A 16,158-nucleotide genomic window follows, 5' to 3' on the forward strand; every position below is an offset into this window, starting at 1 on the left:
AATCAACAATCTTTGATCGCAGGTCTTCAGACAGCTCTTTTGACCGAGCCATGATGCACATCAGACAATGCTTCTTATCAAGACATTTCTTACCAGATGTGTGTTTTATAGTGTGCAGGGCAGCTTTAAACCACTCATCAGTGATTGGTCACACACCTGACTTAAATTGTTTGGTAAAAATTGCTTTCAATTGCTCTTTAAGTCTCCTGAAGCAGAAGGTTCACTTACTTATTTTTCCCACTTCTGTCATTGTTTGCATGCTATCCTCATCAAAATATGAAAACCTTTAAATGTTTGGGTGGTTTTAGTTAAAGCAGACACTATTTTCATCTGTGTGATTTTGACAAAGATCCGATCAAATTTGATGGTGATTTTATGCAGAAATGTGAGACATTCCAAAAGGTTCCGATACTTTTTTACTTTTTTTACTGTAAGATATATTAGCTATATGTTGGCCGATCATGATAAAAATTCAGCCGGCCATGACATTGGTTGACTTCTATATGAAAGATCATCACCCAAACTGAACATAACAGTTACCCTATTATATCGGCCACATATCAGCTGATCTTGGGAAAAAAAGCCCATTCGACCTTTAGTTCCTATGCCTTGTTTATCAGATTATCTGCGAGTTTGTGTGTGTTTTTGTGGGGGGGGGGGGGGGGGGGTTGTATTATTTGTGCTTTATGTGAAGACTTATGAATACTCTCCTCTCCATTTCCTTCTTCGTTGATCTCATCTTTATTTTTGTCTCTTTTTTCAACAGAACGGGGGAGTTATCGACTTCACTGCCGCTCCCGCGGAATCCTAAGCCCCGCTCCGTCCACGAGCACCTACTCCGTCCTGAAATCGAGACGAAAGCACAGTTTATCCGAAGCCACGATCACAAAGTGATTACCGTCCGACTGAGTTTCTTTGATGGTGGAATGTGAGCACAAATTGCATTGAAATATTTGACGCTGCTTTAAATCGTGATATGAGGGTATACATTGTACATGATGATATTGTGCAAGATAAACCAAATGTTGCTGTGAGTTAATATGGAATGATTACTGTGACAGTGTAATCAAGTTCAGGGTCTTTTATTTTTTTATATCCTGATTTTTATGGTGAAAAGATTTTTGCGGCGCGTGCATTTTTCTTGGTCAAATACCTCCGAGAGCATCCTGCTGAAGTGGTAGAACACGTGGTCGAAAACTGTAACCGCAGACTGATCCGGCCTGTTTCTCAGCCCGCCGTCGAGCCGGAAGAGCGGCATAACTCTTTCTGAAACGGAACTAAACATTTCAGTTGCAATCTGGTTTCTGTGATCTTTGCAATGTATTTTAGTCTTGTTGAGCGTCCCTTTATCTGTTCACTTTGTTATCTTGAAGCAATGAACTGATTGAACATATGCCATTCAATTAAGTGTTTATATTTTGTTTCACCGTTTTAATGTCTTGCTGCTGTGTCGTTTGGGATACTGTCTTTAATCCTTGTTGAAAAAGCACGAGAAATAAATTCAATTACATATAAGAAAATCCTGTTTTGTTTTGTTTTTGTCAAAACACTCAAAAAACTGCTTTTGACTTTGATTTTCTTTTATTTCAAGAGCTTTGCCTAATGTTTTGATTTTGAATGCTGAAGGCTGAAAAACAAAAGTGCTTTTTTTTACAGAAACCTGTATTTGTGTTTAGTTTTACAATGCTGGCCAAAACTATTGGCACCCCTGCAATTCTGTCAGATAATGCACAATTTCTCGTAGAAAATGATTGCAAGAACATCTTTATTTATTTTGCTTGCAATGAAAAAAACACAAAAGAGAATGGGGGGGGGGGGGGTTAAATCATTATCATTTTACACAAAACTCCCAAAAAAAGTATTTGCACCCTTTGAAAAATCATGTGATGCTTCTCCAACTTGTGTAATTAACAGCGCCTGTTACTTACCTGTGGCACGTAACAGGCGGTGGCTAAAACTAAATCACACTTACAGCCATTTAAAATGGATTAAAGTTGACTCAACCTTTGACAATGTGTGTACCACATTCGCATGGAGAAAAGAAACACCAAAGAACTGTCTGAGGACTTGAGAAGCAAAATTGTGAGGAAGCATGGGCAATCTCAAGGCTACAAGTCCACCTCCAAAGACCTGAATGTTCCTGTGTCTACCGTGCGCAGTGTCATCAATAAGTGTAAAGCCCATGGCACTGTGGCTAACCTCCCTAGATGTGGACGGAAAACAAAAATTGACAAGAGATTTCAACGAAAAATTGTGTGGATGGTGGATAGAGAACCTCGACTAACATCCAAACAAGTTCAAGCTGTCCTGCAGTCCGAGGGTACAACAGTGTCAACCCTTATTATCCTTCGGCATCTGAATGAAAAGGGACTCTATGGTAGGATACCCAGGAAGACTCCACTTCTGACCCAGAGACATAGAAAAGCCAGGCTGGAGTTTGCCAAAACTTACCTGAGAAAGCCAAAAAACGTTTTGGAAGAATGTTCTCTGGTCAGATGAGACAAAAGTAGAGCTTTTTGGGAAAAGGTATCAACATAGAGTTTACAGGGAAAAAAACGAGGCCTTCAATGAAAAGAACACGGTCCCCACAGTCAAACATGGCGGAGGTTCCCTGATGTTTAGGGGTTGCTTTTCTGCCTTGGGCACTGGACTGCTTGACCGTGTGCATGGCATTATGAAGTCTGAAGACTACCAACGAATTTTGCAGCATAATGTAGGGCCCAGTGTGAAAATGATGATCTCCCTCAGAGGTCATGGGTGTTCCAGCAGGACAATGACCCAAAACACACTTCAAAAAGCACTAGAAAATGGTTTGAGAGGAAGCACTGGGGACTTCTAAACCTAATGCTTGGTAGCACAACCTTTAGACAAAATAACTGCGAACAACCGCTTCTGGTATCCATCATTGAGTTTCTTACAATGCTCTGCTGGAATTTCAGACCATTCTTCTTTGGCCAACTGCTCCAGGTCTCTGAGATTTGAAGGGTGCCTTCTTCAAACTGCCATTATCAGATGTCTCCGCAGGTGTTCTATGGGATTCAGGTCTGGACTCATTGCTGGCCACTTCAGAAGTCTCCTGTGCTTTCTATCAAACCATTTTCTAGTGCTTTTTGAAGTGTGTTTTGGGTCATTGTCTTGCTGGAAGACCAATGACCTCTGAGCGAGACCCAACTTTTTCACACTGGGCCCTACAATATGCTGCAAAATATGTTGGTAGTCTTCAGACTTCATAATGCCATGTACATGGTCAAGCAGTCCAGTGCCACAGGCAGCAAAGCAACCACAAAACAACAGGGAACCGCCGCCATGTTTGACTGTGGGGACCGTGTTCTTTTCTTTGAAGGCCTCGTTTTTTCCCCTGTAAACTCTAGGTTGATGCCTTTTTCCAAAAAGCTCTACTTTTGTCTCATCTGACCAGAGAACATTCTTCCAAAACATGTTTGGCTTTCTCAGGTAAGTTTTGGCAAACTCCAGCCTGGCTTTTTATTGTCTCTGGGTCAGAAGTGGGGTCTTCCTGGGTATCCTACCATAGAATCCCTTTTCATTCGGACGCCGATGGATAGTACGGGTTGACACTGTTGTACCATCGGACTGCAGGACAGCTTGAACTTGTTTGGTTGTTTGGATGATAGTCGAGGTTCTTCATCCACCATCCGCACAATCTTTCGTTGAAATCTCTCGTCAATTTTTCTTTTCCGTCCACATCTAGAGAGGTTAGCCACAGTGCCATGGGCTTTACAATTATTGATGACACTGCGCACGATAGACAAAGGACCATTCAGGTCTTTGGAGATGGACTTGTAGCCTTGAGATTGTCCATGCTTCCTCACAGTTTTGCTTCTCGAGTCCTCAGGCAGTTCTTTGGTCTTTTTTCTTTTCTCCATCCTCAATGTGGTACACACAAGGACAAAGGACAGAGGTTGAGTCAACTTTAATCCATTTTAATTGGCTACACGTGTGATTTAGTTACTGCCACCATCTGTGATGTGCCACAGGTAAGTAACAGGTGATGTTAATGACATAAATTAGAGAAGCAACACATGATTTTTCAAATGGGGGCAATACTTTTGTCCGGCTCATTTTTGGTGTTTCGTGTCAAATGATAATGATTTTTCCCCCCAATTCTCTTTTGTGTTTTTTCATTTCAAGCAAAATAAATAAAGATATTACTACCAAAGCATTCATAATTGCCATCATTTTCTGGGAGAAATTGAACATTATCTGACAGAATTGCAGGGGGGCCAATACTTCATCATCCGCTGTCAAAGAAAGTGTTACCTATTAACCCAAATAAAATAAATCAACAAATAAGCCGCAAAGGACAATAAGCTGCAGGATTCAAAATGGGAAAAAAGGCTTGTTGTTAAAAAATTATGGATTTTTTATGATAGATAAGTGCTGACTCGCCAGTGCCTCAGTACTGTATTAGGTCTAATGACGTCCCTGCAAAATGGATTGGACGTTGAGCATCGTCAATGGCACTGAAAGATGAGCATTCACAGAATAACTGAATTGGACGTCTATTGTTTTCAATGGTAGGCAATGAGTTAATGTTGGGTCACTTCCATGTTTTAAGATACTTGTAAGTACACTTTCTGTAAATTTTGGATCAGTTACTGTTGCTTTGTCGGGCATTTCTGGGCTACTTCCTGTTGGTTTTTGGTTACTTCCTTCTTAACAGATTGGCTGCAATTGACGGTGCTAGACGTCCAACCCATTTAGATGTAAAGACTGGAATTAACTAATGTAACTGCAGACAAAAAAGTGAGCCAAGTGCAGTAGCGCAGTACCAAATCTACCTGTTTTCAGCACCAATGTAATTTTGTATATACTGTACACAGGGTTCGTACAGGTCTTTGAAATCCTTGAAAATGCTTGGATTTTACTGTCGTGTTTTCAAGGTTTGAAAAATGCTTACATTTTGTGTTAGGTTTTCAGTGTTTTCTCAGCACGGTCTGCTTTTCAAACAAAATTTCTTGAGCCTCTGGGTTCGTCGAACATTTTGGAAGACGTTTGCGTACTTGTGAGAAAGTACCATATTCTATTTCTCCTTCATTGTTAAAAAAAAAATAATAAACAAAAAACAATGGCAGAGATATCATTTCAGAGGTACTGGAAAAACTAGAAACTTGGTCTTGAAAGTCCTTAAAAGTGCATAAATTTGGACCTGAGAAAAGTGTACGAACCCTGTTTACAGTATGAAGGAGCGACAACATGCCTACCAGTTAATAGAACACCGTGGGCTCAAATGGACCCCTGGCGGGCCGCTTCCAGGGGCAGACTGGGGAGAGGGAGTGGCCTGGAAGTCATTAAAAGACCTGCCCACTTCATGGTACGACGTTGGAAGCCTTCCATCCATCAACACACGTACCTTGATGGAAAAAAAACAGCATTTGTTTTGGACATTAATCACATGGTAAACAAAAAACAGAGACCGTAATTAGCTTACATTAAAATACTTACAATAGTGTAGTGATTTTAAAGCATGTAGTGACTTAAACACAAACAGGTCATTGATACGATAAACTATAATTTAAAAAAGTAAACCATTAATTAAAGGTACTGTAACCTGATCAAAGTACTGTACACATGTAGGACTTTTAATTCAAATGTTGTAACTATAGGTACAGTCAAGCCCATCGGGGGGGGGGGGGGGGGGGGGCAACCGGATATTTTATCCTGGGCGTCAGGACCATAGGGGCCCCTGAATGACCCTTAATTTATTTTACTTCACATTCACATATTTCTTTTTTTATTTAAATCATTGTCTGATTAAATATTATGTTCTACTCGATATATACTTAAAAACATTAACATATTAAATATTTCAAATATTTTTTTTTTTCTTTTTTTGCACGACCACCCACCACCCTCTCTGTCTTAGCAGAGAATTGTTTGACCCCGCTCTGGCGCACTCAAGGCTACACTACGTACGTGCCCTGAAGAGGGAAATCAAAATCTGTCATTGTTAAAAACTGTAAACATGGCGAGTCGTCATAAATCGGGTGCGTGGAATGAAAAGAACAAGAGATGAAGATCAAAGTTTTTAAAAGGGGGACAAGAAACCAGAGAATTAAGGCTAGAGTTGGCTGTGGACAGTGATGTCGGTAAGTGAACAACAGCCGCTTACATTCGCGATCACCGTGACCAAATCCGATCCTAGCCTGTCACCCGCCGCTTGTAGCCTATTGAGCTGCGGTATGACAAGACATGCTGCTTGCGTTGGAGGAGAGAGATGATGGGAGATCAGGGTTAGTCTGTGGGGAGCAGGTGCGCGAGGCTGAACAGACTCGGGTCCGGCAGCTGGATTTATGTTGGGTTTACAACCCACTGTGTATTATAGCAAACGTTATTACGAATCCATCACCGAAACAGCTCACAGTTTGAGGGCTTGATAACCCCAGGGATGTGGAGGGGGCAGGCACTGGTTGTTTAGTTATACTGTTTGTTGCTTAGCAGGCAGGCATAGCACTCTCGATTGTATTGTACTGTACAGTAGCCTACATGGGACAATAAATGGAAATTGTTTGTTTATACTGTGTCACATCACATTACTGTCTGTTAAATTTAACTCTTCATCTCAAATTAAATAATTTGAAAATTTACACTGTCATTACTTGCAAAGCATTAAAAGTACTGCGTATGTTGTTGTGACACGCCGGTTGCAGGGGTGGGGGAATCCTATAATGGTCTCTTGTCACCTGCAAGTCTGTTGACAGCCCTGGGTACAGTAAAAATGCATAGTTAAGAGTGTGTGAGTAGTCAGAGAGTTCCACTAATATTCACCACCCTTGGCCTAAACCTATTCAGAAATGTGGATTTACAGTACACAAAAATGAACTGTAACCTGATCAAAGTATGCACGAAGGACTTTTGATTCAAATTTTCTAAATTTTGGGATAGTAAAAATTCATAGTTCCAAGTATGGGAGTTGTCAGAGAGGTCCACGACTAAAATTCACCATCCTTGTCCAGAACTTATCCCAAATTGTGGATTTACAGTACCGCATAAATGAGAACTGTAATCTGATTTAAGTTCACATGCAGGACATTTAATTAAAGTTCACATGCAGGACATTTAATTCAATTTCCAAATATTGGTAGAGTAAAAATGGATAATTTTGCATATGGGAATATTCCGAGAGGTCTACTACTAATATTGACCAACCTTAGCCAGAACCTATTTAGAATTGTGGATTTACAGTCCCACAAAAATGAGAACTGTAACCAGATCAAATATACATATGCAAGACTTTTAATTCATTTTTCCAAATACTGCTATAGTATAAATGCATAGTTTTGAGTATGGTAGTAGTCAGAGAGGTCTACTAACAATATTCACCAACCTTGGCCAGAATTTTCTTCAAAATTGTGGATTTACAGTGCCACAAAAATGAGCACTGTAACCTACTATCTACTAAAACTTTGCTTTTTGTGGGAGAGGCAGGTGAAGTAACCTAATATGGTTCCTAAAAAGAAAAATTCAAGTAAATAAATAGTTAAAATGGTCTGTCTTCAGCGTGATTTATTTTGCGAAGGGCGGCTGCTCGTTCGTCGGAACCCAGCTCATCCGGTCGGACCGGCGTGGGCTTCATTCCTGCCTGAATGAAACTTGTTTGAACCGAGCCCCGAATCATCATATATAAAGACGCTGGCGCTGTCAGTTGACACAGTGTAAGCTGTGGTGACAGAAAGGTAAGAAAGAGCAATGAGCAGAAAGGACCTCATCCTCTACAAGGTAATCCTCCGGCGATCGCTGCTCTTTTAATAGCTGTTTTTGTAGGAAAACCAAAGAAATGAGGATTTCCAAAGTGACTGTGGTCTCCCTGATTGAGTGGTTCTCGACAGTTCAACAGTTCTTTGAAGAAATTGTGAAATGTTTAGGACCACTTGACCAGTCAGACATTTGCTGCTCAGATGCCTCGGCCTTTTGCTTTTGCTGGAGATGCGTAACAACAACCGACTTCTTAAGGCTCATGTCTGATGATTTTAAAAATCATTTTTCTATGAAAATTAGACATTTAATATGAAACAAAACAGCAAATTTATTCTGTTCGTTCACCTATCGGCTTTATCGCTCTGCTTGTATTTTCTGTGTTTGTTGCTGTAATTAAACGTCCTGATTAAAGCAACTCGTAAACGCAATTTGTCTCTGTTGAGTCACTTCGAACAGCCAACCTGAATGGACAGCTGCCGTCAAGGGACGATCGTCGCTGTGGAAACGCGCAGTGGCGGAACAAATGTGAACAGGGCCTGGGTGCGATGAGCATCAACGGGACCCCCTGAGTGGAGCGTCACACGGGGGGTGCTAGTGGACAATTATTCGCGGGCCCTCAAAACGATCGTCCGGTGTGTGTATGTGGGGAGCAAGTCGAATTTTTTTTGCAGGCCCCTCCCAGACAAACGGCGCCCCGTAACCGTTTGTAAAGCAGCACATGCTGAAAATTACTACATTTTCTCATATTTAGCGCAACACAGTGTTTAAATGTGGTGTGAAAATTTTACAGTCACTTTTTTTTTGCACATTTACACATTATATAGCAACCTAAATATTTATTTTTAAATAATAAGTACTAGACTTGTCTATGTTTAAATCCAGAACCAAATATTTAATTTAAATCTTTAATCCAAAACTTAAATACAAATCTAAATCTTACATATATATCTTAAATCTAAATGTTAAATATAAATTCTTAATCTAAATGTTAAATCTAAAACCTAAATTTAAATATTAAATCTAAATCATAAATATAAATCCAAAATGTATAGTAAAACTTAAATATAATTCTTAAATCTAAATGTTAATTGTATATCTTGAATGTAAATGTAAATCCTAACTATATATCCTAAGACTTAAAAAAATTATTCACTCACATATTTTAAACTTTTAAACAAATTATGTCACACTGAAAAAAATGGCGTCTGTAAAAAAGTCACGGATATCTACCTCATAACTATCACTTAATTGTGTTACTGTCGAATTTTCTCCGATATGTTAGATGATAAATAATACATCCAAAAAAAAAAAAAAAAAACGCTTAAAAGGGTAAATATATGAAAAAGAAAATCTCGACCACTCCTTGATGTCTGCGATTTCTGCATCGCGATCCTTGTTATATTACCATGTTTCACCCATAAAATCCCCAAAAAATCCAGCTGTGACCATTCACATCTGTGTCTTGACACTCGATGAAACATGCTACATGGAGTTTTTGGATCGAAACGAGGTAAGTACGCAATAATATCTTGTTAAAATCATGACGTCTTTAATTCTGTTCTCGCTTGCTCTCGCCTCCAGTAAGGGTTTTGCTGTTTAAAAAAAAAATAAAAAATTTTAAATGCCCTCCTGTTCAAAATTTTTATTCCCCCACAAAATACAGATTTTAAGTTTTCCAATGATGTGTCACACATGCATATAGGACAATTTTTAAATTTGGTCAAATTGGGGATCTCAGAGCGGAACTTCAAGTCACCTGAGTGTTTTCCGCCATATATATATATATATATATATATATATATATATATATATATATATATATATATATATATATATATATATATATATATATATATATATATATATATATACATATATATATATATATATATATATATATATTTACATATATATATATATATATATATATATATATATATATATATATATATATATATATATCAGAGGTTGCGCGAGACTTTTTCGTTGTCTGTCATTTTGACTGACAGGGTCATAAAAATCCGGTCATAATCTATTTTTACCCGTCACTTAAATTTTTAAAATGTTAATAATGACATATTCAATAGTATTTAGTTTTCATTCATCTTTAATTAATATTCTGTCCGAACAAGCTTAACAGAGAATCCACACCGCGCTATCACACATCACATATACTTTGAATATAAACCTGTACAGGGATTATTTATGCCTGTTATTTGTGTCCTCTTTTTAATAAGCAAAATATGATATCCCTGGAATGACGGATGACAGCCAGCATGTGTGATTGTATAGTCATTTGTTTTGATGCTTCTGCCTATGCGGGTCATCTTGCTCAGCGCATGTCGGACTGCGAATTAGTGCGCAGATATGACAAAAATTCGGATTCGTGCATTAAGACCTGTAGTATGAACGTAGCCATAGGCTTGTTGCTGTTAAAAACAGGACACAAATAACAGGCATATATAATCCCCGTTTAGGTTTATATTCAAAGTATATGGATCGATAGCATGCACGCACTGTTCGTGCATGTCTCACACACACATACGGGCAGTTTGCCCCGACTCTCGGCCGTGTAAGCAATGTTGAAATATTGCTTATATGGAGCAGAGAGAACACCGATCATTCTCAGGCTTATCCTCAAACCTATTTTTAATTTTTTATGACTGTTGTCAAGTCCGACCCTTCCTAAAAAGCCGTGTTCAAAGCAAGCTAGGCGCTAATAACGCACTGCTGCATCGCTACCGTACCGTCTCTCGCTTTTTGATGATGTAATTGCTGCATTAAATCTGATTTGCGGGACTAGACAGTACAGACCGCCGCGACAGTCTGGAAAAATGTGGCCCAGATCGGATTTAGACCACATACGAAACTGACCCAGATCGGATTTGAAATGGTCCCGTTCTATGTGACTTGTCACGTTCAGACCGTCAAGTTAATGCCTAACTCGAGTCGGAAAAACACGAAAAAATCGGATTTGTGCATTAAGACCTGTAGTATGAACGTAGCCTTAGTTCGGACGCTCAGTTGCCTTGACATTTTTCCGAGTAAGGCCAACGACGTCATGCATCAAGAGAGACAATAGCTAATTAATTAATATGCTCACTCGCCACCCTGTGGTCTGGGGTGTGAATTGCAACCTGTCAAAATGATGGATGGACTTCAGTTTTTTTCCGTCACCGTTTAAAAAAAACGGTCAACGACGGAAAATATTCGGTTAACGTGACCCCTGATATATACTGGACTGTCTCAGGAAATTAGAATACACAATATTCTAATTTTTTGAGACAGTCCTGTGTATATATACAGGACTGTCTCAGGAAATTAGAATACACAATATTCTAATTTCCTGAGACAGTCAGGAAATTAGAATATTGTGTATTTTTCTAATTTTTCCTGAGACAGTCCTGTATATATACACAGGACTGTCTCAAAAAATTAGAATATTGTGTATTCTAATTTCCTGAGACAGTCCTATATATATATATATATATATATATATATATATATATATATATATATATATATATATATATATATATATATATATATACAGTGCCTTGCAAAAGTATTCGGCCCCCTTGAACCTTGCAACCTTTCGCCACATTTCAGGCTTCAAAAATAAAGATATAAAATTTTAATTTTTTTGTCAATAATCAACAACAAGTGGGACACAATCGTGAAGTGGAACAAAATTTATTGGATAATTTAAACTTTTTTAACAAATAAAAAACTGAAAAGTGGGGCGTGCAATATTATTCGGCCCCCTTGCGTTAATACTTTGTAGCGCCACCTTTTGCTCCAATTACAGCTGCAAGTCGCTTGGGGTATGTTTCTATCAGTTTTGCACATCGAGAGACTGACATTCTTGCCCATTCTTCCTTGCAAAACAGCTCGAGCTCAGAGAGGTTGGATGGAGAGTGTTTGTGAACAGCAGTCTTCAGCTCTTTCCACAGATTCTCGATTGGATTCAGGTCTGGACTTTGACTTGGCCATTCTAACACCTGGATACGTTTATTTTTGAACCATTCCATTGTAGATTTGGCTTTATGTTTTGGATCATTGTCCTGTTGGAAGATAAATCTCCGTCCCAGTCTCAGGTCTTGTGCAGATACCAACAGGTTTTCTTCCAGAATGTTCCTGTATTTGGCTGCATCCATCTTCCCGTCAATTTTAACCATCTTCCCTGTCCCTGCTGAAGAAAAGCAGGCCCAAACCATGATGCTGCCACCACCATGTTTGACAGTGGGGATGGTTTGTTCAGGGTGATGAGCTGTGTTGCTTTTACGCCAAACATATCGTTTTGCATTGTGGCCAAAAAGTTCAATTTTGGTTTCATCTGACCAGAGCACCTTCTTCCACATGTTTGGTGTGTCTCCCAGGTGGCTTGTGGCAAACTTTAAACGAGACTTTTTATGGATATCTTTGAGAAATGGCTTTCTTCTTGCCACTCTTCCATAAAGGCCAGATTTGTGCAGATTGTTGTCCTATGGACAGACTCTCCCACCTCAGCTGTAGATCTTTGCAGTTCATCCAGAGTGATCATGGGCCTCTTGGGTGCATCTCTGATCAGTTTTCTCCTTGTTTAAGAAGAAAGTTTGGAAGGACGGCCGGGTCTTGGTAGATTTGCAGTGGTCTGATGCTCCTTCCATTTCAATATGATGGCTTGCACAGTGCTCCTTGAGATGTTTAAAGCTTGGGAAATCTTTTTGTATCCAAATCCGGCTTTAAACTTCTCCACAACAGTATCTCGGACCTGCCTGGTGTGTTCCTTGGTTTTCATAATGCTCTCTGCACTTTAAACAGAACCCTGAGACTATCACAGAGCAGGTGCATTTATACGGAGACTTGATTACACACAGGTGGATTCTATTTCTCATCATCGGTCATTTAGGACAACATTGGATCATTCAGAGATCCTCACTGAACTTCTGGAGTGAGTTTGCTGCACTGAAAGTAAAGGGGCCGAATAATATTGCACGCCCCACTTTTCAGTTTTTTATTTGTTAAAAAAGTTTAAATTATCCAATAAATGTTGTTCCACTTCACGATTGTGTCCCACTTGTTGTTGATTCTTGACAAAAAAATTAAATTTCATATCTTTATGTTTGAAGCCTGAAATGTGGCGAAAGGTTGCAAGATTCAAGGGGGCCGAATACTTTTGCAAGGCACTGTATGTATATATATATCATAATTATTACATTTGCAGTGCTTAAAACAATCTACATGCCCTTACATATTTTTAAATTATACTTTGGGGGAAAAAAAGGGAAAGAACATGTCATATATGTATCGCTTTCCAATGATGTTAAATCTGAATAAATACATTAAACACAAAACAAAAATTAAAAAACAATTTAAAAAATATTTTTTAAATGTAAATAGGCTCCGCCTCTACTTCGCGGATTTTCCGAGAGGGGGCAGTCCCCATTAACCACGAAAAACGAGGGATCATTGTAGTTATGCCTCGAAACAAGTACGCAAGTATGAGAATTTGGGAAACAGCATCCTCTGCTGGCCACATCACAATCCACCAGTACCAATTGGTTTATCACCATTTGCTGCCTATGACAAAAACTTGGATATGTTCCGAGCAATAAAATATATTCAATTGTAGTAAAGCTTTATGACCTGATATCTGTCATCATTAGCAAAATTTTGTCGAAATGAGAACAGGATTTTTATTAAACTACATTGTAAGGGGGAAAAAAATGACTTTTTTTCCGGAGGTCGTATAATTAAACTCTTTATTAAAACACACTTGGAGCAGCCTTTATATTCAGACCTGTGTGGTGAGAAACTCAAATCAGACAAATCCAAATGGCCTTTTCCCAAAGACGACGACATAAATCATTCATGACCGCACCGAGCACCCGTGATCCTCCATGTCTGCTTTCCCTTTGATGCCCTCCATGTGGCAGAACTATCAATATTTGCTAAACGTTTCTCACAAAGCCTAGTCCGTGCACGCGGCGTGGCGCCGGGTCTCGCCCGCATGTCTAAGACATAAGAGAGGCCTTAATGAGACGCCCTGAGCCATTTGCCCGCACGTGCACAAGGCAGCAGATGTAGCAGCTCGACTCCCGAGGGATTCCTCTGTGGAATTTCATCAGCGAAGACCTCCTCCGCGGAGTAGAGTGACGGACGTGGTAAATCATCTTTACTATGGATTGCAATTATCGGCCAAGTGACAAGCCCTGCCTCCACTCCCTCACAAACAAGTGTGTACTCCTGGCTGTCACACAGAGACATGCTGGTTGTTGCGGCAATAATTGATTCCGCCCTAAGACATCAATTACTCACCGCCCTTGTTGATGTTGAGTGAAAATGCAAATCTTCACGTAATCATCTTTTAGCGGCGGCGGCAACGGTCCAAATTTTGATGACAGATTTACCTACTAATTTCTTTTGCGCACAGAAACCCATGATTTTAATTTGTCGGGATGTAGGACACAACATCATGTAACATCTTGGCAAAAGGAACGTTGTTGATGTAATATGAGTAGTTTAATTTAGACGAGAGTAGTGCTTTGACACCATCGTAAGCAATTCTATATGGAACAAGATTAGGCACCTCTTGATTTTGACCTCTCTGTGTTCCAGGACTTATTTGGGCAGATCCGGCACTTCTCGTGGATAGAAAATAATGATAATATAAAAACATTGGGGGGAAAGAAGGAGAGGAGTCGTTGATGGCTTTCTCCACTTTATTGTGCCAACAATAAGAAAACAATAAACAAAATAACAGTGGACTGCCGCCACATTCGACCGTGAACTTTTGCTTCTCGCCCGTCTCCCCCTTGCTTCCCACTACTCACAGCTCTCCAGTCCCAGCGTCTCTTAAACGGACCATGCATAGTGTCTTGTTTTGAGCTTTTTGTTGACAAAAGTATCGAACACACGACGTGCTGACAACTTTGTTTTTTATTAACACATGGAGCTAACAGCACGAACACAGCTTGGGGCTCTCGGTAGGCTGTGCCTCTCTATCTCTCTCCTGCATCACGTGACTAAAACAACAGTAATATTACGTGCACTTCAGGGTGCCTCGGAAAACATTCTATCAGAATATTACACATAGTTATGGACATTACAGTATAAAATACAATAATAATATACATAAATTCATTTACAGAACAAATCCCGAGAATTGCATGTTGTTTATAAAAATTTAACGTCATTTGAAAGAGTCAGAGATTTGTTGATGCTCTAAAAAGCTGGACCAACAAATCACACTCCTGACATTAAACAAACAAAAAAAAAAGTTTGACATTTATGGCATCTGGAGAGCAAGCAGCCAGGATCGAAAGGTATTTCAACATGCTAAAAAGACAGTTGGATTTACTGTCTTTTTTCAAAAAGAAGGAAGATGGTTCAAAACAAGTCAGAAAAGCACAAAGAAAAGAAAGAAAAAAAAAGTCCCACAGCATGGCAAGTGGGCATTTGCGTTTTTGTTTTCAGCACCATTTTCTGCATATGTTCAGGGACCTGTGCCCGTGTCGTCATACCTACGCTGTCATATGTACTTTGCGTTCCGGCACCTTATGATTTACAAATTAAGCACTGGTTATAGGTAATTTTATAGTGATGTCCCACTGGATGTTTTAATAATGATATACTGTAAGTAACAACTTCAAGGTTTTCCAAATAAAATATTCATTCTGTGAAAAATAAGAGAACAACTTCAACTGAAGTTATAGAAAAAAAATGTCCCATGTATATGAACTATACAGTGGTGTGACAAAATATCTGAACCTTTTGGAATTTCTCACATTTCTGCATAAAATCACCATCAAATGTGATCTGATCTTTGTCAAAATTACACAGATGAAAAACAGTGTCTGCTTTAACTAAAACCACCTAAACATTTATAGGTTTTCATATTTTAATGAGGATAGTATGCAAACAATGACAGAAGGGGGAGAAATAAGTACAGTCCCTGACAAAAGTCTTGTCGCTTATCCATTTTGTAGAAACAATTGCTAATAACCTGACTTTTAATAATTCAATTTGTTTCAGAAATGGCTCATATGAAAGCTAAGACCCTCCCAAATGATGTCGAACGTACAAACATATATTTGTTTCACTGATAAAAGATTTATCATGTAATGAAGACATAAAGGTCAAATTTTGGCAAGAAAAAAGTTTTGTCGCCAACATAAAGTAGTGTAAAAATTGAACAAAAAATGTATTTCAAATACAAAAATATTAGGGCTGTCAAACGATTAAATTTTTTAATCAAGTTAATCACAGCTCAAAAATTAATTAATTGGAATTAATCACAATTCAAACCATCTATAGAATATGCCATATTTTTCTGTAAATTTTTGTTGTAATGGAAAGATAAGACACGAGACGGATATATACATTCAACATACTGTACATAAGTACTGTATTTGTTTGTTATAACAGTAAATCAACAAGATGGCATTAACATTAACATTC

The 16,158-nt window shown here is 38.8% G+C and overlaps 1 protein-coding gene across 8 annotated transcripts in view; it reads left to right on the forward strand.

Annotated features, from left to right (window-relative positions):
• aspg (asparaginase homolog (S. cerevisiae)) overlaps positions 1-1,514 on the forward strand; it is a 71,381-nt gene extending 69,867 nt beyond the window's left edge. For all 8 annotated transcript variants that reach the window (XM_057859095.1, XM_057859096.1, XM_057859098.1 and 5 more), the window contains one exon: positions 767-1,514. In XM_057859095.1, coding sequence (XP_057715078.1) covers positions 767-811 — 45 coding nt within the window. In that variant the 3' untranslated portion in view covers positions 812-1,514. The remainder of the gene's footprint in view (positions 1-766) is intronic.
• Positions 1,515-16,158: the final 14,644 nt, after the last annotated feature.

The sequence above is a fragment of the Corythoichthys intestinalis genome, chromosome 15, assembly GCF_030265065.1.
Source record: "Corythoichthys intestinalis isolate RoL2023-P3 chromosome 15, ASM3026506v1, whole genome shotgun sequence".
Lineage (NCBI taxonomy): Eukaryota > Metazoa > Chordata > Actinopteri > Syngnathiformes > Syngnathidae > Corythoichthys > Corythoichthys intestinalis.